General features: G+C 36.3%; 1 protein-coding gene across 1 annotated transcript in view; it reads left to right on the forward strand.

Annotated features, from left to right (window-relative positions):
- LOC141336086 (uncharacterized) overlaps positions 1-24,215 on the forward strand; it is a 123,521-nt gene that overhangs the window by 40,105 nt on the left and 59,201 nt on the right. Inside the window, exons 2-7 of the mRNA XM_073841590.1 lie at positions 12,143-12,288; positions 12,365-12,511; positions 13,092-13,217; positions 16,762-18,705; positions 20,839-21,012; positions 23,335-23,508. Coding sequence (XP_073697691.1) covers positions 12,164-12,288; positions 12,365-12,511; positions 13,092-13,217; positions 16,762-18,705; positions 20,839-21,012; positions 23,335-23,508 — 2,690 coding nt within the window. The 5' untranslated portion in view covers positions 12,143-12,163. The remainder of the gene's footprint in view (positions 1-12,142; positions 12,289-12,364; positions 12,512-13,091; positions 13,218-16,761; positions 18,706-20,838; positions 21,013-23,334; positions 23,509-24,215) is intronic.

Consider the following 24,215-nt stretch of genomic DNA (forward strand, 5'->3'; position numbering starts at 1 on the left):
ATCGTAAAATTATGTTTAGAATTGATGTCTTGAATGTGTTTTTCTTATATTTTTCACAAAACAGACAAGTCATTTATCACATTCTCAAGAATCTGACCATGTAAATCATTTTATTGTGTGACAAACACAGATCGAATGACTTTCAATTGAATCGCGATATCAGAATATTACTTCAAGAGTATGATAATATATTCTATTACTTTCCTCCACATACTACTGCACTCTAAAAAATAATACCCTACATCTACTCAATAAAATTGTGGCAGATTATTACAAGCAATATTATTAATTAAATTCAACAACAATTGAGAATTGAGTTAGATTTAATCAAATGAGCTCCTTAAAAATTAGCCATTCAAATTAAGTAGATGCAAATAGCACACATAAAAAAATTAAGTAAAATTTAAACAAACATATTGTTTTCATTAATAAATACTACTTAAAGGAATAGTTTTATTACTTTTAATTAAATTAAAGTTTATTACTTTTTAATTAATTAAAGTATTATTACTTTTAATTAAACTTTTATAATAACATTTTATTAAAATATGATTCCAGGTATGAATAAAAGACACAGATGTTAAAGATTAATTACAAACTTATGCTTTATTGTCAACAATCACAATAGCATCTATTAGTAATTAACATTCCGTCTTCCAACAGAACCAACTGGTTTTTATCCACAATATTTTCTAAGACATATAATTTCAAGTCTAGAAAACACGGTTTCTTTTTTGGGTACACGTTGTTACATTGTTTCAAATAAACCCCCTTTGCACATACACAAAAAAATAAAATAAATAAATTTTTTCAACAACATTGAACCACTGTAGAAACTTTACACTTTAATCTTCTAAAACTAGATTTAAACAACTGGACTTAAACTTAACTTACAGCCCTGGGAACACCTTCAAGGTAGACCTGAGTGACTGGACCCTGTTTGACAGCTTTGAAGCATCCAAGTCCAAGAAAAGTTTCTGTAGTACCTCAGAAATATACTTTATATGCCTGGGATAATGGAGATTCAGTGCATATGTCAAACCAAGGAGGACACAGCAAGCCCTGGGAACATCTTACAACTTTCTCCCCTTCGACAACAATTTCAATGTCACTGGAAGCTCCTGTCTTGGTCACAATTACTGCCATCACAAGCTGTTCATTTCCTGTCTGGTCTTCATTGTCCTGTAAAATGAAATAACAGTGACACTCAAAAACTATGAAATATTGGTCACAAGGAAATCTGAAACTCAAATTAGTTTAAACAGAGAATACAATCAATATACACTACTAGTCAAACGTTTGGAATCAGTAAGATGTCCAGAATCATTACTCCAGTCTTCAGTGATCCTTCAGAAATCACTCTAATATTCTGATTTATTATCAGTGTTGGAAACACTTGTGCTGCTTAATATTTTTTTGGAATCTGTGATATTTTCTCAGGATTCTTTAAACAATAAAAGGTCAAAAAGAACAGCATTTATTTAAAATAGAAAGGTTTTCTAACAATATATACTACTGTTTCAAAGTTTGGGGTCAGTAAATTTGTATTCTTTTTTAAAAAAGAGAAATGTTTATTCACCAAGGATGTGTTTAATTAATAAAAAAGTGATAGCATAGATTCACATTTTCGATTGTTACTCAAAGAATCCTGAAAAAAAACAACGAATCACAGGTTCAAAAAAAAAAAAAATATTTCACAGCACAACAGCCAACATGTTTTCAACATTGATAATTCTAGAATACATAGAGATGTTTTTTTCTAGGCTTTATAGACAGATGAGTTGAGAGTGGCTCTTGAAGGACCAGCACCACATCCTCTTGTAGCACTCTTTCAAAAATATATTTTCCAGAATCTGGCAGTAAGTTTTAAGAGTTTATTTTGGTCCCTCTCTGCAAGACAGACATTTCAGGATAGGAGATGGACTAAAACTGAAGTCCCAAAACTTACTGCCAGATTCTGGAGGATAAACTTGAAAGAGTGCTACAAGAGGATGTGGTGCTGGTCCTTCAAGAGTCACTCTCAACTCATCTGTCTATAAAGCCTAGAAAAAAAAACATCTCTATGTATTTGACAATACTTCAGAATGTTATTCTTATTAATTGAGGGTCATTTTTTAGGATTTTTTGCCCAAGCAAAGTCTCTGAGAACCTGACACATTGCACTTCTGGAGACTCAAGGTAGGTTGCAGTTCTGGAAAACGGTGGCGCTGGAGACTAAATGGTTCCTGATGGTTTCATATCTGATTCTTAACATTAATTCTTACTTTTTTTGCAAATAACATGCATCTTTTCTCCTCCACCTGTTTGTTCTGACAATGCAGATGCAACAAGCGTTTTTCTGTCCGGTGGTCATGCCTTAACTTCGCAAATTGCAGTATTGCATTAGTATTGCATCCTTCTCATGGGCATTTAATAGTTTTTGACTTTTCAGTCTGAGGTAAATCTCTTTTTTGGCTCATTTTATCTGTAAAGAAAATGTGCCTAATAATTCTGCACACCTGAAAATAAGGAGTTTTTCACTTCCAGCCTTCATGGACAATTATATATCAATTATAAATAATTAAATACAAAATGAATAGTAGTTATTAAGATTGATGTGGTTTGGAATTATTCAAATGTGCTTGGGGAAAAAAATATGACAAGAATATCAACTTGCCTAATAATTCTGCACTCCCTGTATATATATATATATATATTTGACAGCCCTAACTCACACAATCAAACACACACTTAAGGTCCTTGTACACTGTGTCCAACATTTTTGTACGTGTTTTTTCATATTCCTCCAAATGAGTGACACAAAATGTCACTGTGGCTCAAATTGTCAAAACTCTTCTCAAATGTTTGATACGGATGCAGAAATCCCAGAACCCCACACTAACCCTCACACTCTCTCTCTCTCTCTCTCTCTCTCTCTCTCTCTCTCTCTCTCTCTCTCTCTCTCTCTCTCACTGATGCTGCAGCAGTTATTGTTGTTCTCTCTGTTTGTGGAGCAGCAGATTTCATCCAGAACTTCAGCGTGTCCTACAGTCCTTTACACAGACATCTGGTGGGACACAAACTACAGCAGCAAACACAGTCCCTCATACAGGAAGTGACCTCAGACAGCTTCCTGCACACTGTCATGGACTCACATGACAGCTGCTCTCTATTAACGCTATAATCTAATGTCAAGAGTAGGAGCACTGCTTCATTTGAGCCGGATCTAAGAAGCAAACTCTTCTTCCTCATCTGTGATCGTTTAGAGCTCTTTGAAGCTTCATTTAAACTGTATTTTGGAAGATCAAACTCAGGACACCATAGAAGTCCACTATATGGAGAACAATCCTGAAATGTTTTCCTCAAGAAACATAATTTCTTTACGACTGAAGAAAGAAAGATATGAACATCTTGGATGACGAGGGGGTGACTACATTATCTGGACATTTGTGTTCTGGAAGTGAACTTCTTTAATAGTCAGAAAATGCTTCATTTTCTCTGCTATATATAATTGAGTTTTTCTGTGTTGTTTTGTGGTGAAAGTGAGCTTTAATTGTGATTGTGATGCAGATGTGAGCGATCAGTGAAGATGTTCAGTTCTCAGCAGCACATCTGGACTTTATGAGGGTTTGCTGTAAGAACATCATATCAGTCAAACACTGTTCATCAGTTAGGAGTATTCCTGTTGGTTTTGTTGTCATCTATTTATCACATTATCACTAAATGATGGGTTCTGATATTCAGGGATTTCTGGATGTTTCTCAGATTTAGGGTTAAAGTTAAATGAAGGTTAATGATGGTGAATGTGATCATCTCTGACTATAGGTTTTTAAGTATATTTTGGTTACACTTTGCACTTTTGTGTGAATTATTGAGTTCTGGGAGTGACACTAAAAACTGTTTTAAGTATCAGTTAATTAAACAATAAAATACAAATAAATATCTTTTTAAATTAGAAAATTAAAAAATGTTAACTCTAACAATAAAACATTATCAGTGTAAAATATTGGAAGAAGATAAAACCAAATCATCAGTGTAGAATATTTATTTTATTTTTTAAAAACGAGTGTATTTAAATTAAACTATGAATGTACTTTATATGTAATTATTTGACCAAAACACAACCAGACTCTTTAAAATATCAACTTATTTAAAACCTATCGACAGCGACTAACGACAGTCATTTTATCACTAAACTTAAGTAAGTTGTGGTTAATTATAATATTTAATCCTTGTGAGTAGAAGTAAAGACAGATTAGCTTTATCTTCTCGACAAATGACTTTTAAAAGGTACATTGAGTTCAGGAAAAATAATAATGTCCTAATATTGAGGTGTAGTTTACAGTGATCTGTTTCCTGGTCTTTGGGTTCCTTAAATCTGCTGAACTCAAACTAATGGTTGATTTTGTGTTAATTGTAGAGGAAGAAAATGGGTAAATTATATCAAAAGAGGGAAACAATCTTGCTGTCAAACTCACATCGAGGAGAATAAACTGAAATGTGGATATTATTTTAATGGTGTGCGTGGATTATACAGCTTTTTACTTCTGACACTGAATTCGAGAGAGATGATGTCTGAATCACATTCAGATGTAGAGCACATACTCCTAGTGTAAGTACTTCAGTCAATATTTAGAGAATATGTGGTTTGAGACACAGTCTTCAGTCAGTCTACTGCAGGAGTGAACATCTGGAGCAGGTCAGCTCTGATAATCTTCATGTTTTACACTGAACAATACTTTTGGATTGGACTATTTTAGAGTTTACCACAAAAAAATGCTGTTTTATCAGAGAAGTCACTGACTATTTGTCACAGGTGGGATTCAGTTTACAGCACTTCTCATTCATTCCTATGGTATCCGTAAACAGCGATTGGGTTTAGCACGACTCTGACTGAAATTCAATGACATCAATGTGTAAAGAAATTGTTTTTCTTTTGAGGAAAACATTTTAGGATTTCTCTCCATATAGTGGACTTCTATGGTGTCCTGAGTTTGATCTTCCAAAATACAGCTTCAAAGAGCTCTAAATGATCCCAGCCGAGGAAGAAGAGTCTTATCTAGTGAAAATGTGCAATTTCTATTCATTTTAACCTCAAATGCCGAAAAACCATCTATTTTTTTTTTTACTTCAAACTTATCCTCCATTGCTGCTCTACCTTTTATTGTAAAGGGTGTTTGATCTTCTCTGTATGTTCAGTTTGTAAACACTGGGTCTGTATTTCTGCAGCGATGGAGGATGATTGTGAAGATGGAGGAGTGAGGACATTATCTGTACATTTTTGTTCTGGAAGTGAACTTCTTTAATGCTCATTGGTCCTGACAACCGTGATGTTGCCATTCTCTTCTAAAATGTAAAATGTAATGTGGTTATGTGTTTGAATTATATATGAATATTCCCCAACACTTTGTATTAAAGATCCTTTTTTGGTTACTGTATTGAAGTTTATTTGCCATTGTATATAACAGAGGTCTCAAACTGAACTCCTGGAGGGGTATTTCAGAAAGCAGGTTATGTGACATACCCAGGAAAGTTTAAGGGTAAGTTAGTTGATAACCTCAACTTTCTGGGTATGTATGTAACCATAGCAACTTACTCTCTGAAGATAACCTCCTCAGTAGCAGCTTATGTTCCAGGGTCAGTTTGTTTCAGGAGGTTACTGAGCAAGGCGAGCCCTTTTGATGACCATCCTGTGGACGTGGAGGCACAAATTAGACCAGGTTTTTTATTTGTTATAAGACCACATATTGATGATAATCATACTACTTATACATGTATTTATCCTGCACACACACACACACACAGACACACACAGACACACACACACACACACACACACACACACACACACACACACACACACACACACACACACACACACACACACACACACACACACACACACACACACACACACACACACACACACACACACACACACACACACACACACACACACACACACACACACACACACACAGACACACACACACACACACACACACACACACACACACACACACACACACACACACACACACACACACACACACACACACACACACACACACACACATGTTGGGTTTAAATGTTTTATGGGGACATTCCATAGGGGTAATGGTTTTTATACTGTACAAACCATACTTTCTATGGCCCTACACCTACCCTACACCTAAACCTAGCCCTCACAGGAGATTGTGCATACTTTTACTTCGTCAAAAAAACTCATTGTGCATGATTTATAAGCCTGTTTCCTCATGGGGACCTGAGAAATGTCCCCACAAGGTCAAAATCTACTGGTATTCCTATCCTTGTGGGGACATTTGGTCCCCACAACGTGATGAATACCAGGTACACACACACACACACACACACACACACACACACACACACACTTGATACTTTCCATATATGACTTTCTATTTCAGGGTTTCCAAATGTAATTGAGTGCATTGATGGTGCCCACATTACTATTAAAGCTCCTTCAATAAATGAGGGAGCCTATGTTAATAGGAAATCTATCTATTCACTATCAATGTTCAGATTACAACTTAATTTTGTGTCATTAATTTTTTGCCTTGTTAAAATCATTAAACTCACTACTTTATTCCACTAACTATAGGTAATATGTGAGGCAACCCACATCATTACTAATGTTGAGATCTGTGCATGATGCCAGAATGTTGTGCTTCAAGAGGAGAGAGCCACCCTCCTTGTATTGAAGAAGATGGCCCAGAGGAACCCCTACAGATTTTTGCACACAACAGAGATGGAAGACTTTGAGACAGAATTTGTCAAATTTTGTTGAATTTGCTGTGCAGTTCATTTCTTGATTTCCTGAAAAACAATGAAAGTAAAATGAAATAAAATGTGTTTTTTATTACATTGCTTTATATACACAACACTTTTAACATGAAACAGATTCATATTCACACAAGTTCTCACCTTAAGGCGATGCTCCAGTAATTCAATTTCTAGTCTTGCTTTTTTTAATGGATAGCCTTTTCTCTTCCATTTGAAGCTGGATAAGGTCCATCTCCATGTCACCTTTTCTTATTTGTTTTTGAAGATGAACCTTATACAGCTCCTTTTTTGACAACTTGAAAGGCAGAAAAAAAAAATCAGATTCTGTCAGACAATAAATTAAAATATAGACAACTGCACACAAATTCTTACACTGCTTAGATTGTGCATTGAGGTTGAAGGACCTTCATCTGTGGGCAGATCCCCATGATCTGTGAAAGGACAATGACAGTTTGTTACTCTAATGTAAAAAGGGGGTATGCATTATAATGGTATGCATCAAACCTCAGTGGATTTACCAGCATTGTCCACTTCTGTCACAGCAGATGTGGTCTCTTCATCGTCATCATCTTCATCCTTCAGTGAAAATATGCAAGTGTACATTATCTGGCAAAAAGAAATAAAACTAAATATCTAAAAGCAACTTAAGGTAATTGGCAACAAAACACTTACAACTGTAACAGTTCAATAATACAATCCCTCTATCAGCATCTATAAGAAAATACAACCCATTAAATTCTCAATGTTATCAAAGAAAAACCAATAACGCAGGGGAAAAAAACATGTCAAATTAATACAACTAAGATCACAGTAGCCTATACATCATATATAGTTAAATAAAGTATGCCTGCATAAAAAAGTATGTTCAAAAAGCCTGTAAGTGACAGAGATAGTAATTTATTAAGTCATATAATGAAAACCAATCATAGTGGTAAACTTACATTTCACCATGTTACTTGTGCTGCATGGTGTGTGGATGAAGTGCCCCCTGAAATGCAGCAACCACTGGCCGCTCTTTATTAAGGGACAGAACCAGCTCCTCAGATGATGGTGGGCCCCCGCCAATGAGACAGCCTTTAGCCTTCTTTCTATTAGCTAAATGACAGAAAGAATATACTAAACCGTGTTTAATAAATAGTTCAGTAATTGTGTAATCAAATATTACCTTTTTCAGAATGATTTTGTGTTTCATTTTGACTTGGCTCAAAGTTTTTCTGGCTCCAGAAGGATTACACCTTATTTAAAGGTGCCATATAATGGAAAACTGAATTTACCTTGGCATAGTTAAATAATAAGAGTTCAGTAGATGGACATGACATACCATGAGTCTCAAACACCATCGTTTCCTCCTTCTTATATAAATCTAGTGTTTGCAAAAGACCACCGAAAAATAGCTTTACACAGAGCACATGCATCACAGTAATGAGACTAAAACTCAAAACGGCAGATTCAACAAACCGCATATTAAAAGCGGCTAGAGCTCCAAAACTAAATATATATTTTTATCCATGTGTGAGCTATAGTTGATCAGCTCTGTGAGACAGCCAATCAGAGCAGAGCTCATTAATATTCATGAAGCTTCCAAATAAGGCAATAACAGAGCAGTTCATTCTAGGGACAAATCCTAGGGTTGTAAATGGAGCTGTAAAACCATTTCTGGAGATTTTTTGCCCTTTCCTATGCCATATACCTTCTATGTAGATATCAGAGAACAATTTAAAATATTCTCTCAATGCATTCTATGGCACCTTTCATAAGAAACAATGTATTCCTAGTCAATATACGTTGTAATTTTAACCTAAAGAAATTAATGGCAGGAAAAGTAAATGCTTTCATGGTGATTTAATCAAGAGAATGCGGAAGGGGTGTTTAATTATTTTACATTATAATAAAAGATTACATATAAATTTGCAATTTAATACACTCACTCATATACTCTGTCCGTTATTTTTTGCCAAGCCAACTCTCTTTCTTTAGGCGATGCAGCCGTATTGCTTTTATTCATTATTATGTCTGAGTCTTGTTGAGTCTTGTTGAGTCTTGAGCGAGGATAGACAGGAGTATCCTATGCGGAAGTGTTTTATCGACTAAACGTGACGCACTCCTCCCCCTTCAGATATGTCATAATAATTTACATTTATATTTTACCTTTGCAGTGTAAATAATGTCATATATTTCAACAGGGCATCTTGCTTTGTTAATAATTATTATGAATGCCTTAAATAACGAACTTTAACAACATATGGGCAGATCCCTTTAGCGCAGCTAATGACGCTTTGAAGTGACGCTTGAGTAGTCAACTAAGAATATTCCAATGTTCATCCTTTGAATCCTCCGTCCTCATTTCCTTTCCTTAAATCCTTCCCTCGTATCCTAAGGGGGTGGAGCTAAGACGTGAGGAAAGGAAGCAAGGAAAGGAAACGAGGATGCAATAATAAGAAATGAAAAGCACCCTTAGTCTTGACTGCAGCAGCCTATCTCCTCCCCTTCAGACGAGGAACTTCTCAAACCACAGCCTGATCTCTGCCACAGCTACAGAATGGTCTCCTGCGCATGCGCACTTTCACTCTAGGGCAACTCCTTTGAAACCGAAAGTAAAGTCGGAAAAAAATGCGCGTTTTGAACATGGCCATTAAACCCAAAATACTAAGAGGACTTTTGAAACCTTAAAAACGAACAGAAACATCACATTACAGTAAGTTTATTTGTCGTCTTCTGATATTTTGTTGTTGTATTGTTTGTTGTTTTTGTAGTCGCGTCGCTGTCAAACTCATCTTTAGACGTTTTTAATCACCATTTTTACGCATACATGGACAAGTTCGTCTTCAGGATTATAATGATATCGAGCACCATGAATTCTGCTTTTAGTTCAGATTAATTTCATGGATTTATTACAGTCAAAACATACAAAGAAAGACGTAAACATTCAAATATGAATATGCTACCACTGGCTCATCCTGTTCCAGAATGCGCTTGGCTCTCTAATATCGAAAGTTTGGAAGTGCTAACCCCCTTCAGATTTGGGAAGCTGAACTGATTTTCTAATACGAGCTGGCTTGTTACTCCAAAGGAACCCAGCTGGCATTTTAACGTGGAGTCAGCGTTGAATTAACGTCACTACGTCAGGTGTCAGTGTTGGATAACCGTTGGATTTTGTTTAGATTTTGCAAATCTAAACAACAGTTAATTGATCAGCATTGTTTGAATGTTGGAACAACGTTGTTTTTCTACTGATATGTTTCAACAAAATGTTTAAAAGTCATGGTTGTAAAAATTAATGTAGATTTGACGTACAACTCAAATTTTATTTATATTTCTTTGTTGAATCCATAGTTAGTTAACAACACCATTTCAACCATTTGGTATTCAACGTTGTTTTGACGTTGAATGAATGTTTTTTCATGAACTGACATTATTTCAACCACATTTAAACGTTTAAGGTCGGTCGAATGCCAGCTGGGAACCTATTCAGTTGCTGGTCTAAATGAGTAAAAAAGGATTTATTAAGACAGACAGGGACATGCTGAAAAAGATACAAAAACTTTGGCAAAATAATCATTTTAATAAGATTCACACAACCTATTAAAGTTAAGGAGCGGGAGCTCCATCGAGCAAAATCTGATTTACATTGGTCCAAAAGTGGTATAAAAATCCTAAAAAAACAAGTCTTTAAATGAATTGGTTATAAATATGGCCAGATATTTAAACTCATTCAAGGCTAACTTAAGGTGGAATGAAGAGATTTAGTCCCGCGTTGGAGCAAAACAGGTCGCGAACCAACACCATTGGGATGCACTGAGGCGGATGGGAAAGCATAAAGAATTTTCCTAATGCTAAGAAAAGGGTAGTTCTTGGAGGCTTTCTCTGCATCCAATGAAACTATAACTTCAGGGGTGATGGATGAAGGAGAGAAAAGAATGTCTTTATGGATTAAAATGTGGGTCATATTAGTAGAGTTAAACATCTGAACACATAAAATCAACCCACAATTATTAGTTATACTACAATCACAATAAAAGGGAATCGGTTCATCAACAAGACCACAAAATGACCAAACTTCGTCAACATCAAAATATTTCCAGATAGATTCATTAAACCTGTCACTGCCATATCTTTTAAAGAGGAAATTCACTTCCAGAACAAAACATTTACAGATAATGTACTCACCCCCTTGTCATCCAATGTTCATGTCATATTTCTTCAGTCTCATAATCATCATAATTAAAAAAACATTTCAGGAATTATCTCAATATAATGGATTTCAATGGAAAATGCAGTTTAAATGCAGCTTTAATTGGTTTTAAATGATCACAGCTAATGAAGAAGGTCCTAGCTAGCGAAACAATTGGTCGTTTTTGAAACAAATTGACAATTTATATACTTTTAAAGCTCAAACACTCATCTAAGTCTGTGTGAACTGTGTTGTAGTGGTGATGCATGTTATCGCTCGACTCTTCACGATGATAAAATATGAGCGGACTGGAATGAAGCAGCGATCAGAGAGATCCTCACTATCAGCGCTGAAGTGCAGATCATTTGCCAGTTTAGTTTCAGTTTAGTGCAATGTACGCATCACATTATATGTCTCATCCAACTGTCACATGTCTTCACAGGATCTTTAGGGGTTGTGTGTAAAGCACGCACATATTCGGAAAAATCACTGTGTGAATGAACCAAGCCAAACAATTCTGGAAACAGATCTCGGGACACATTATCTGTGTGTTTTCTGGAACTGCTGTGTGAAAGAGGCTAACGTTGATGTGCCACTGGTCTCTTATATGAACGTTGTTCAGAAGCCTGTGTAAGGATGTAGTTTCCTGACATTAATAGACTGAACAGTGTTTTCTCGATTAGTTTCTGAGTTGTTGTTCAGCGATGGCATTGATGTGATGTTGTCTGTGGGTTTGACAAAAGAACGGTGGGACAGTGTTTGGTGCTCAGGAAGGTCACTGAGTAGATCGGACATCACATTTTTAAAGAAGGCGCTGTGTGTATTTTACTGTGGATTGACTGTTTTGAAACTTATATGGTAGTTACATAACCCCTAGACCTCAGTTATCATGAGAAAAGCCAGGACATTTCAGTTTTTACAATATGAGACCTTTAAATTATGACAGCAAGTTCACTTTTAGAAAAACATAAAATAAAGACTTCATCTCAAAGGAGTTCAGATCTTCTTCACTACAGTCAGTAAATCATCACTTTATGGATTCATCAGAATAGGATCCTCCACAAACTGCTGCAGATATTGAGTCTGAAGACCCACATTCTCTTGAATCTCATTGTGTGTAACATTTGTTTACCGCAATAATAATCACTATATGTGGTGTCATTTATTCTGTTGTGTTTCCATATGCAGGACTGATATCAGTTTGTCATTATGGAGAACAGAGAGAGCAGTCAGAGATCTTCCTCTCCTGATCTCAGCTGTGTGTCTCTGAAGAGTGACAGATCAATGTCTATTCCTCCTAAATTCAGTGCTGATCCAGTGACCTCTGACCCCAGGTGAGATATAATGCAGTGTTAGACACAACAGACTGACTTGTAGTAAATGAAACAGCAGACAGAACTAAAGGAAGAGTTATGTCTGTGTTTTTATCAGTATATCCAGAAGGAGAAAGAGACAGAGACCTTCATCTCCTGAACCCAGCTGTGTGTCTCTGAAGAGTGATGGATCCATGTATAATCCTCCTAATTTCAGTAATGATCCAGTGACCTCTGACCCCAGGTGAGATATAAGGCAGTATTGGACACAACAGGCTTGCTGCGTCTCAATTCACCTACTTATACTATGCCCTAAAAGTATGTACTGTTTTTGTGAAGAAAAAGTACACACTGTTGAGTTTGTAGCAGAATAGTAGGCCAGCTTTAGGACATACTACTTCGTCATAACTGCTTCTTTAACGGATGCTCTGTTGCTTATTTCCTGAATCCTGTCACTGTTTAAATGCCCTGTCAATCATCACAGTTAATATTAACTACATTGTGTTTAATTTGATTTCCTACCGTATTAGAGACTCTTTCATGCGAAGAACTCTGCTCGTGTGTTTGCATAATTATGCATCCAAATGTTAATGACCAAACCTATCATTATAAATGTTCATAATGTTGCTGCACATGAAATATAACATGAATAACATTTAAAAAAAAAAAAAAATCAGGTTACACATTGATTATTTATCACTCAAACCAATTTGGGACACACTAATTCTATTTTCAAATATTATTTACTATACGCAGCAACTGACTTGTAATAAATGAAACAGCAGACAGAACTAAAGTAAGAGTTATGTCTGTGTTTTTATCAGTATATCCAGAAGGAGAAAGAGACAGAGACCTTCATCTCCTGAACCCAGCTGTGTGTCTCTGAAGAGTGATGGATCCATGTATAATCCTCCTAATTTCAGTGATGATCCAGTGACCTCTGACCCCAGGTGAGATATAATGCAGTGTTGAGGTCAATTCATATTGCACTGATAGACACTGACCAGCGAGAACAATCACTGGATCACAGAACATCATTTCTCAGACGCTCCACGATTGGACAAACACTGATTCACATGTTCAATCAGTGGAAACACACTCTGATCAACAGCAGCAGATTCAGACAGGAGACACACACTGATCCCACAAACCTGACCAAGAGTCTGTTTCTGCTGTTAGTGAACCGACCTTTAGGGTCAACAGACTGACTGAGCTGAAACTGACCATTATTGTCAGAATGGATTAATCTGTTGATCATTTCTTTGACTCCTCAGGTGAAAACAATGTCAACACAAGATGACTGCACTAAATTATAGACCAGGGCCTGTATTCATAAAACATCTTAGTGCAAAGAGTTGCTCATAGTGACTAAATTCTAAGAAAACTCTTATAAATGTGGGTGTTTCCTCTTAAAATTAAAGAAAAGATCCTGGTAAAGAAGGTAAAAAAAGTAATTCAGAAAACAGCTTTACCCTTAAAAGAGGTCTTAAGGTACAAATATTGCACAAAATGCACACAATGCATGACAGCAAATGAATAAGATGGCACATGTGAGATTGTGCAGAGATAATGTTTGTGACTGATTTTATTAGAGACATGTCAACCTCTTTGACATAGTGCAAGTAATCACTAGATTTGTTACATTAACATATTTGTCAGCTGGAAACAATGTAACTATGCAGCAGTGATGATTTGGGTCTGTTTACAACCTTCTATAAGCAAAGAGATCACACACACAATTACAGCCCTTTCTGAAAATCAGCTTATTAGAATGATTTCTGAAGAATCATTTGACACTGAAAACTAGAGTAATGATGCAGAATAAAATCAGCTTTGAGCGCAGTAAAAAATATAAATTTAAAGAGAAAATTACAGTTCTTGTTCACCATAACTTAGTTTTGTCATGGCGATGAAATATTCAATTGTAGAAATGTCATATTTTGTTGTAGCCATGACTTATACCTGTTTCACACATCCTCCGTCTGCAGTCTGTGTGAGTTACGAATGCGGTGCAGAAGCAGCACGGACTCGGTTTGCTTTCACACAGGTTTGCAGTCCTCAGTTCCTGATCCATGACTGTTTACCACAAACACACCATTTATCCGTTATTTTGATTTCAAATACAAACATGTTTTCCCAGCATGTGATCCTCTTTTATCACAGTACACTAATACAATAATACTAGACATATTCACGTTTAAACTCAATAAATATAAACAATGTATTATTCAATGCACTTGACTTATAGATTTGTATATTAGGTTGATCAAGCAAGTTGCAACACATTTAAACACAGTATAGGTATCCCTGTTGAAAAAACAGCATATGCTGGTTAGGTATGTTTTGGTGCTGGTTTATGGGTGTCGTTGACCAGATAAGGACCAGAATAAACCAGCTAAAACCAGCATCCCAGCACCAAAACATCCCTTACCAGCAGGGATAGCTTCCTTTTCTTATTGAAATTGGGCTGTCACAAATATTTTAAAACTTACCACAGACAGAAACAGTCAGCTCTTGTGCCTTTCTTTCACATTAAATCTTTATTAAAAACAAACCCTTAAGGAACTTTTCTACCTGGACAAGTGCATCTATTATGTTGCCTTGTTTATTTAAAAGTGAACTTTTCCTAGTGTTAAATCTAGCCAAAATTTAGACTTTCTAGAGTGAACGCTCCAATCCGTTAACATGGATGCGGAAAACAATATACAACACTACAGACGGAGTATGTGTGAAACAGGTGTTCTGTTCTAGAAAATAGGAGTTTAATGCGTAAACAAACCTGAGTGACTAAAGTTAGACAGGATTATCAGAGATGGATAAAAAGTTTTTATTAACATTAAACATTTCGGTTACACATTGTGTTGACTATAAGCAATGCTGCAGCTCTCACTAGAGTGTTAGTAGAGTATTAGTAGACTGTTAGGGTTAGAATAAGTTGACATCTACTTGCAAAGTTACTTACAGTCAGTAGAATGTCTGTTGAGACACCATTACAATAAACAGTTAGCAGATATTAATCAGACAGTCTATATTCATGTAGGTACAAAGTTACTTATTACAACAGAATGCTCAAAAGAGATCTTCAAAATAAAGTGTTACATTTATTGTTCTATATGCTTATTTCCCTTTTAATTTGTGCATCGCTTTACCCAATTAACGTCCTGTATAATTATGCTAGTATTTGCTACCATATATTTTTGCAAATAGACTGCTGTAAATGGTTGTATTAATGCCCATGTGGGACGATAAATGAGGGTGTTTTTATTTACAAATGAAACTGTGAATGATCCTCAGTGGAACACTATAGCATTTATAAGTATAGTCTATTAATTAGTGAAAATTATATAAAAGACATGTTTAATTTTAAAAATTATATTTTATATTTTAATATACTTATAGTGTATAATTTATTCCCATGAAACAAGCCTAATTTTGAGCATTATTAAGTCTTTGCATGATCTAATCATTCTAATAAACTGATTGATTATCAATGTTGGAAACAGGTGTGCTGCTTCAAATGTTTTTGAGACCTTTCATACTTTTTTCAGGATTCTTCAATGGATAAAAAGTTAAAAAGAACACTGTTTATTCAAAATATAAATTTTGTGTTAAAATATACACTACTATTCAAAAGTTTAGGGACAGTAAATTGTTGTTTCTTTAAGAAAAAAAGAGAAATGAATACCTTTATTCATCAAGAATAGTAAATTGATAAAAAGTGATAGCAAAGTATATTGTTAGAAAAGATTACTATTTTGAATAAATGCTGTTCTTTTTAACCTTTTATCCATTAAAGAATACAAAATAAGTATCACAGGTTCCCCAAAAACATATATTAGGCAGCACTACAGTTTCAACATTGATAATAAACCAGAGTATTAGAATGATTTCTGAAGGATCATGTGACACTGAAGACTGCAGTAATATTGCTGAAAATCCAGTTTTGATCACAGAAATAAATTACATTTTAAACTATATTAAAATAGAAAACCAATATTTAATATTTCACAATATTGATGGTTTTCTTCTGTATGTTTGATTAAATAAATAATGGCTTGATGAGCATTAGAGAGTAAAAATCATTACAAAAATATAATTAATCCCTAACTTTTGAACAGCAGTGTATATAAGAAGCTGTATTAATGCGCCAGCTATATTAATATGTCATAGCCATGACAAAACTAAGTGAACCGAACATGTCTCCTCCCAGTCACTGTAGAAAATAATTAATCCAAGTTGTAATATTACTAACAATATTGCCGTTTTACTGTATATGTGATTAAAGAAAAATGGCAATATTGTTAGTAATATTACAACTAGGATTAATTATTTTATTTCACCATGTGCATTACAAAAAGTGATAAACAGAACAGATTGAAACTGAAAAGATTAAACAGGAAATACAAGACTGACATCTCTTTCCATTTTGATTTCAATTTATTCATCCTTTATTTTTAGATAATTTTAATCAGTTCTTTTTTTTTTATATTTCAGCAGAGCAGATCAAGATCAAAGCATCTCTCGAGGAGCCGCCTCTGTCTTCTGTCTGAACAACACGAGCGTTACAGCGTCCCTGAATAAATATGATCAACCAGTGAATGATGAACTACAGAGAGTCAAAGACAGACTCAAAACCAGAATGAAGAACAAGTATGAGAGATTATTTGAGGGACTGAAACTCCAGGAGAATGAAACCCTCCTGAACAGCATCTACACACAGCTCTACATCATAGAGGGAGAGAGAGAAGGAGTGAATGAAGAACATGAGGTTTTACAGATGGAGAAAACAGCCAGAACACAACACTCACAAGACACTCCGATCTACTGCAATGACATCTTTACAGCCTCATCTGAACCAGGATATGAGGAGAAAGACCAGATCAAGACTGTTCTTACTAAAGGCATCGCTGGAATCGGAAAAACCGTCTCTGTGCAGAAGTTCATTCTGGACTGGGTCGAGGGAAAAGCCAATCAGGATGTAGATTTCATGTTTGTGCTTCCATTTCGAGAGCTGAACTTGATCCGAGATCATCAGTACAGTCTTCACAGACTTCTGCTGGACTTTCATCCTGAACTTCAAGATCTGGACTCAAAGATTTATGAGGAGTGTAAAGTTGTGTTCATCTTTGATGGTCTGGATGAAAGCAGAATCACACTGAGGTTTTCAGATGATCAGAAAGTTTGTGATGTGACTGAGACTTCATCAGTGGGTGTGTTGATGTCAAACCTCATGAAAGGAGAACTGCTTCCCTCTGCTCTCATCTGGATCACCTCCAGACCAGCAGCAGCCAATCAGATCCCCTCCAAATACATCAACCGTCTGACAGAAATTCAGGGATTCAATGAGCCTCAGAAGGAGGAATATTTCAGGAAGAGAATCAGTGACCAGCATCAAGCCAGCAGAATCATCTCACACATCAGAAGAGCAAGAAGCCTCCACATCATGTGCCACATCCCCGTCTTCTGCTGGATCTCATCCACTGTGCTTCAGAAGATCCTGAAAGAAGATCTGAGTGCAGAAATCCCTCAAACTCTGACTGAAATGTACATCCACTTCCTGCTGATTCAGATCAACATGAGGAACCAGAAGTATGAAGAGAGAGATCCAGAGAAACTCCTGCAGTCCAACAGAGAAGTGATTGTGAAACTTGCTGAAGTGGCTTTCAATCAGCTGATGAAGGGCAATGTGATGTTCTATGAGGAGGACCTGATTGAGAGCGGCATAGACGTCACTGATGCCTCAGTGTATTCTGGGATTTGCACTGAGATCTTTAAGGAGGAATCTGTGATTCATCAGAGGAAAGTCTACAGCTTCATTCATCTGAGCTTTCAGGAGTTTCTAGCTGCTTTCTATGAGCTTTACTGCTATTTAACAAAGAACACAGAGACACTGGATGAATTCAGATCTTACAGATTTAATAAAGACTCTCTGTATGATCTACTAACATCAGCAGTAGATAAAGCCCTGGAGAGTGAGAATGGCCAGCTGGATCTTTTCCTGCGGTTTCTGCTGGGCGTCTCACTGGAGTCCAATCAGAGACTCTTACAGGATCTACTGACACACACAGAGAACAGACCAAAGACCATCAGGAGAACCACACAGTACATTAAAGACAAGATCACAGATGATGATGATGATGATGATGATGATGATGATAATTTTAGTAATCAGTATCATCTCTCAGCTGGTCAATCCATCAATCTGTTCCTCTGTCTGCTGGAAGTGAAAGATCAGACTCTGTCCAGAGAGATTCAGGAGTTTGTGAAATCAGACAAACACTCAGATGAGAAACTCTCTCCTGGTCACTGCTCAACAATCTCCTACATGATTCAGATGTCAGAGGAGGTGCTGGATGAGCTGGACACCATGAAATACAACACATCAGATGAGGGCAGAAGAAGACTGATACCAGCTGTGATCAACTGCAGAAAAGCTCTGTGAGTGTTTAATCATTAACTATAGTATCATATTAAATAATGAATCTGACATCTTTAAAATAAATGTTCCTAAATGAGAGATTTTCTCCTAAATAACAGGCCAGAATCTTAAATGAGTCACAACACTCTTAATACAGTAGATAGTTGATCAAAATGTGTGTTAGTGCTGCAGTAAATACACTCAGTCTGATGTGAAACTCATTCATTAAATCAGCAGCAGATGAAGCAAAGAGACAGACACTATTCATCAGTAAAGCTGGAATTCAGACATTTTCACTTGTGAATGAAGATAAAATAGTGACATACATTACTGGTAATATCAATAGCAATAATAATATAACATTTAATCTTCACTAATTATTAATAATAAATGTTTAATGTTCCAGCTGTTTGACTATTACAGCACCTATTATGAGAGATATAGGTTTAGTTTTCTAACACATAATTACTTTGTCACCATCAGGATCAAATTAATGTCACAACAGGTTTAGAAACATTTCAGCAGGTCACACATGTTCTTATTCATTATCTGTCCATCTTTGACACATCTATTCTGGTTTACAGAACAGTCCTCATGACAAGACAACAAATATATGTCCATGAGATAAGAAAATGCTGATCAGTTTTTCATGAAATCGTTCCTTTGAATGAGTTAAAACATGAAAGCGCTGTATTTATGTGAAACAAGTAAATGGTCACAATTTGTCAGAAGTACAATCATAATATTTATGTCACAATTGTAAGTTCAGTGAAACTCTTCTGGGTTAGAGCCTTGTATTTTAGCCAGATCCAGACGGGCCCCAGCGGACTTATTTACGGCCCTAGGGCTGAGCTGGACAATTCTCAGATCATAGCTCAGATGTGGGTCTGGATCGGGCTTGTTTTAGGCTTCTCCTTATGTTTATATTTTACACATTCATCAATAATGGTGATGAAAAAAATTGGAAACAACACGATACCAGGCTACTGCGACTATCAACAGCGGCTCGAATGGAGTTTCGTATTTTAAATTATTTCCACTGAAAAAAATCTTAAAAAGTGATCATCTGAAGCCTCCATGTCCTGCACTTCAGCTTCCACTCTCCACACAAACGACTGGATATGGGTCTAGCAGCACACATTTATATCGGTTAAGCATTTAACATTGTGATATGCTTGAACTGTTTTATATCTAGAATTTTTATTTTAGGCAAGTCGTGATGATTTAAGAAGACTAAATTGATCAAACATATGCTCTGATCAACTCACTGTCTGCCGCTTGATCGTTACTTTAAAAAAATGAAAACTTACATTTAACAAACAAAAAATGCTCCAAATATTTTTCTAAATTAACTTAAAGGAGTAGTTCACTTTCAGAACAAAAATGTACAGATATCCAGATATGTACTCACTCTCTTGTCATCAAGATGTTTGTGTCTTTCTTTCTTCTGTCGTAAGGACATTATGTGCCCAAACTAAAGTGCCCGAAGTGCAAAGGTGCTGCATATCAATGCACTGCTCATGAGGATATCAGCCGACAGCTTTAATACAACAGTTACACAAGAAGTTATTATTAAGTGACTTACATTGTCTGACTGTAACACTTTTGTCTGATTTTGCTCTAATTTGTCGTCACAAATAGTTTGAAACAAGTCACAAATGAGCCACTGAGCATCTCCATTCAAACACAGCGGTGTTTAGTTTATAAACGAACGTGTTTTTAAACGCATCAATGATTCAATTTCCCATTCATAAAGACAGTCACTTGTTTTATTCCTGAATAAATCAGCCATTCGAACAAATCAAATGGATGATATGATTCAGTAATTAAATCAGTTTTAAATATCTTTTCAGTGATTTAAATCATTTAATATTTCTATATTCAAAATGCTATATTTAAAACATTATTCTCAACATTAATTTATGAATTTGATTGCTCTTTTGCCGCCTCTGAGCCTCATTAAACATGAAAATACTCCTACAAGACACTTTTGTTCTTCTGTGCCACTTCTGTAGTACAAATGAATTTTGTTAATACTGATTTCATTTGATTGGTAACTTATTCTTCTTCTACTTGTTCTTTTCTGTTGTTTTGTCATTGTACTATTAAAATCCTCTTTACATGTCTTTATTTTTATTGTTTATCTCTTCCAGACTTTCTGGCTGTAATCTCTCTGCTCAGTGTTGTGAGAGTTTGTCATCAGCTCTTCAATCCTCAAACTGTGTCCTGAGAGAGCTGGATCTGAGTAACAATCACCTGCAGGATTCTGGAGTAAAGATTATTTCTGATGGACTGAAGAGTCCAAACTGTCAGCTGCAGATACTGAGGTATTAAGAACATATAAGAGATAATGTAGGATCTGTCTATATAAAGATATATGGTGTCATCAGTATAAAGTGAATGGAAAGGTTTGTGACACAGACATGGAGATTTAGTATTTGAGTCTGATTTCTACCTGTCCAGGTAATTTGGTTGTGTTCTGGTGGTGGTTTATGTAGCTCACAGTGGAAAGTCAATGAGAGTGGTGACTGCTGTGGCAGATTGTGTTCATATGCAGCATCCAGACGCTCCAGTACTTGTTGATATGAACCAGTTTAAACTGGATATAACAATGCTGGGTTTTAAGTGATATGTAAAGGGCCAATCAAAGAAGAGTAACTTGCTGCTAATTGTTTTGTAAATGTGGAGGGAGCATATGTGTCCAGGATAAGGTCACCGGTTGCAAACTCAGATCATAATGTGGTACATCTTGTAGAAATTAGGGATGTCACAATACTCAATATAATATCGAACCGTTCGGTACGACATCCACGGTTCAATACGCGCTTGTGAATTGCGGTTTTTCGGTTTTGCATCTAAATATCTTCCTTCCTTTTATTTCTCTTGGAATTTGCTGAATGTTTGCCCATGATTTCATGTGCTGAAATGAGAAAACACTTCCTCTCTTATATTTGAAAAAAATAACGAAACACGCAGAGCATCTTCCATTCTAATGACATGCAATGATAAGCCTTTCTAAACCTGTTGTCTGACAAAAGTTATAAAATAAAGTTACAAAAACATTATAACTTGTTTTTAATTCACAACATCAGTCGAGTGTTTGAAATAACTTCCTTATGTTGTGATCTGATGTGGATTCTCATCACAGAATGAGGCAGACGATAAATTCTATACTCATATTCAATGTATGTCGATTAGCAATGGCTTATGAAAATACCCGAGATGGCTTGAAGAACACAGATAAACCATATATTATTGCAGACGAGTGTTTATTGTCCTTAGATTTCATCATTCAAAACGTTTACCGTTATATCTTGTTTTTAATAAGTTACAGCAATAGCGATGCTTTTATCCATATTAGAGAAGCTGGAACGGAACGTTATTAGCGCTACTTCTTTGATGCATATGTGTTTTCTTTTTTTGCACAAGGGCGCCCTCTGGCATCCAGTATGAATGAAACCCATTCTATTTTGCGTAAAAATCTAAAAAATTATACCTCTCTCAAAATAAAAATTAAGCAGACACATTCTAAACCACACTTTATCTAGCGTGCAGAGGTTTACAGGAGTATTTTGTTAATTTGTTCCAAAAAAACCCACACTGAAGTGGCAAGATATCAGAACCGAACCGAACCGAAAACCGAGGTTAAAAACCGAGGTACGTATTGAACCGTGGACTAACTGTATTGTTGCATCCCTAGTAGAAATGTAGAAATCTAAGCTGAAGAGCAGTAAACCAGAGAAAAAAGCATTAACAGACTACATAGGTTTCTGTGTGCAGTCAGTGATACCAACTAAGGAGATTACAATCTGTCTGAATAATGAGATGTACATTACTAAAGATGTTAGGCATGTGATGGATGTAGAGAAAAGTGCTTTTAAGAAGAAAGATACAACAGAATTAAATCCGCTAGAAAAGGAGATCAGATTGTCAACAACACAGAAACCTATAGTAGTAGATAATGAGATGGTCAGGGTTAATATTCTTAATCCATTCATACCTGAGTGGTCAGATCATTTAGTTGATGTTGTTGTTGTTTTTTTTTTTTTTTGGAAGGCTATAGAAAAGCTAGACTCATTTTTTTAAACATTCTGCAGATGAGGATGAAATTGAATCTGAGGTGGCACAGTCAGATCAGAGGGATACCGATATTTCAATCGAAATCGCATTCGGTTTAGTTTTTCGTGTTTAAAATCATATTCTGGGGATGAAGGGGTCTGTCACTGCAGGGGGGCTTCAGGGTGTCATAGGAAATGTTATGTCTGACCCTTCTCACATTTTGTATGAGGCATATCACTTTTTATCTTCAAGCAGAGACTTAGAGTTGCAGATTATGTAAATGCTTTGTTCATAAGTCTGTAATATTTATAAATTAGAATTAGGGGTCTTGTAGGCCTCTGGGCTCCGGAAAGTAGAAAGGACTATACTAATGCACTGTAGCCATGTATTTCTACTGCTGTTATTGATTTATTAAGTTGAGTCTATTGTACTGTTGGATTATTCATTGGTGTGAGATGCAAGAACATTTTTGGAAGAAATTCCAACAATAAAGTGTTAAGTTTAATTGAATGTACAGTTAGTCAGTCATAATGTTGATGTGTGTCTGTAGATGATCTGAATGTTGATGTGTGTGTTCTGCTCTCTTTCAGGTTTTCTGGCTGTAATCTCTCTGCTCAGTGTTGTGAGAGTTTGTCTTCAGCTCTTCAATCCTCAAACTGTGTCCTGAGAGAGCTGGATCTGAGTAACAATCACCTGCAGGATTCGGGAGTGAAGATTATTTCTGATGGACTGAAGAGTCCAGACTGTCAGCTGCAGATACTGAGGTACTGAAGAACATATTAAGACTTACCAAGATGGCGCCGCGGATGGCAGCCTCTGTGCTTAGCTCTCCAGTTGTTTTAGTGTTTTTGTTCGTTTTTCCTGTTTTTTGTTTTGCAAACACGATCAGTTTTACAAGGGATGAACTGCTAAACATTAGGCAGAACATACCACAAAATCTCCTACCGGTTTTTGATTATTCGGACGTTTTGCTCAACGTCATAGTTGGCGGAGCAGGGGAAGCGCGCCGGCGCGCTCGTGAAGCTTCGTCAGCGTGGATTCAGGATGACACTGCCAGGCATACATCTGGCGAATCTCCGGTCTCTACCAAACAAAACGGACGAACTCCTTCTGCTCTCCCGGACAAATAAGGACTTCTCACACTCTGCTGCTCTGTGTTTCACGGAAACCTGGCTGAACACGGCTATACCGGACAGCGCGATTCATCTCCCGGGATATCAGCTGTTCAGAGGAGACCGCGAAGCAGAATCGACGGGGAAATCGCGCGGCGGCGGGACGTGCTTTTACATCAATGAGAGGTGGTGTACAGATGTAACAGTGTTAAAGAAAATATGCTGTTCTGATCTAGAAGCGCTTTTCATAAACTGTAAGCCGTTCTATTCGCCGCGAGAGTTTTGCTCGTTCATTCTCGTGAGTGTGTACATTCCACCGCAAGCGCACGTGAGCCTGGCGTTACAGAAACTCGCCGATC

This window comes from Garra rufa, chromosome 6 (genome assembly GCF_049309525.1).
Source record: "Garra rufa chromosome 6, GarRuf1.0, whole genome shotgun sequence".
Lineage (NCBI taxonomy): Eukaryota > Metazoa > Chordata > Actinopteri > Cypriniformes > Cyprinidae > Garra > Garra rufa.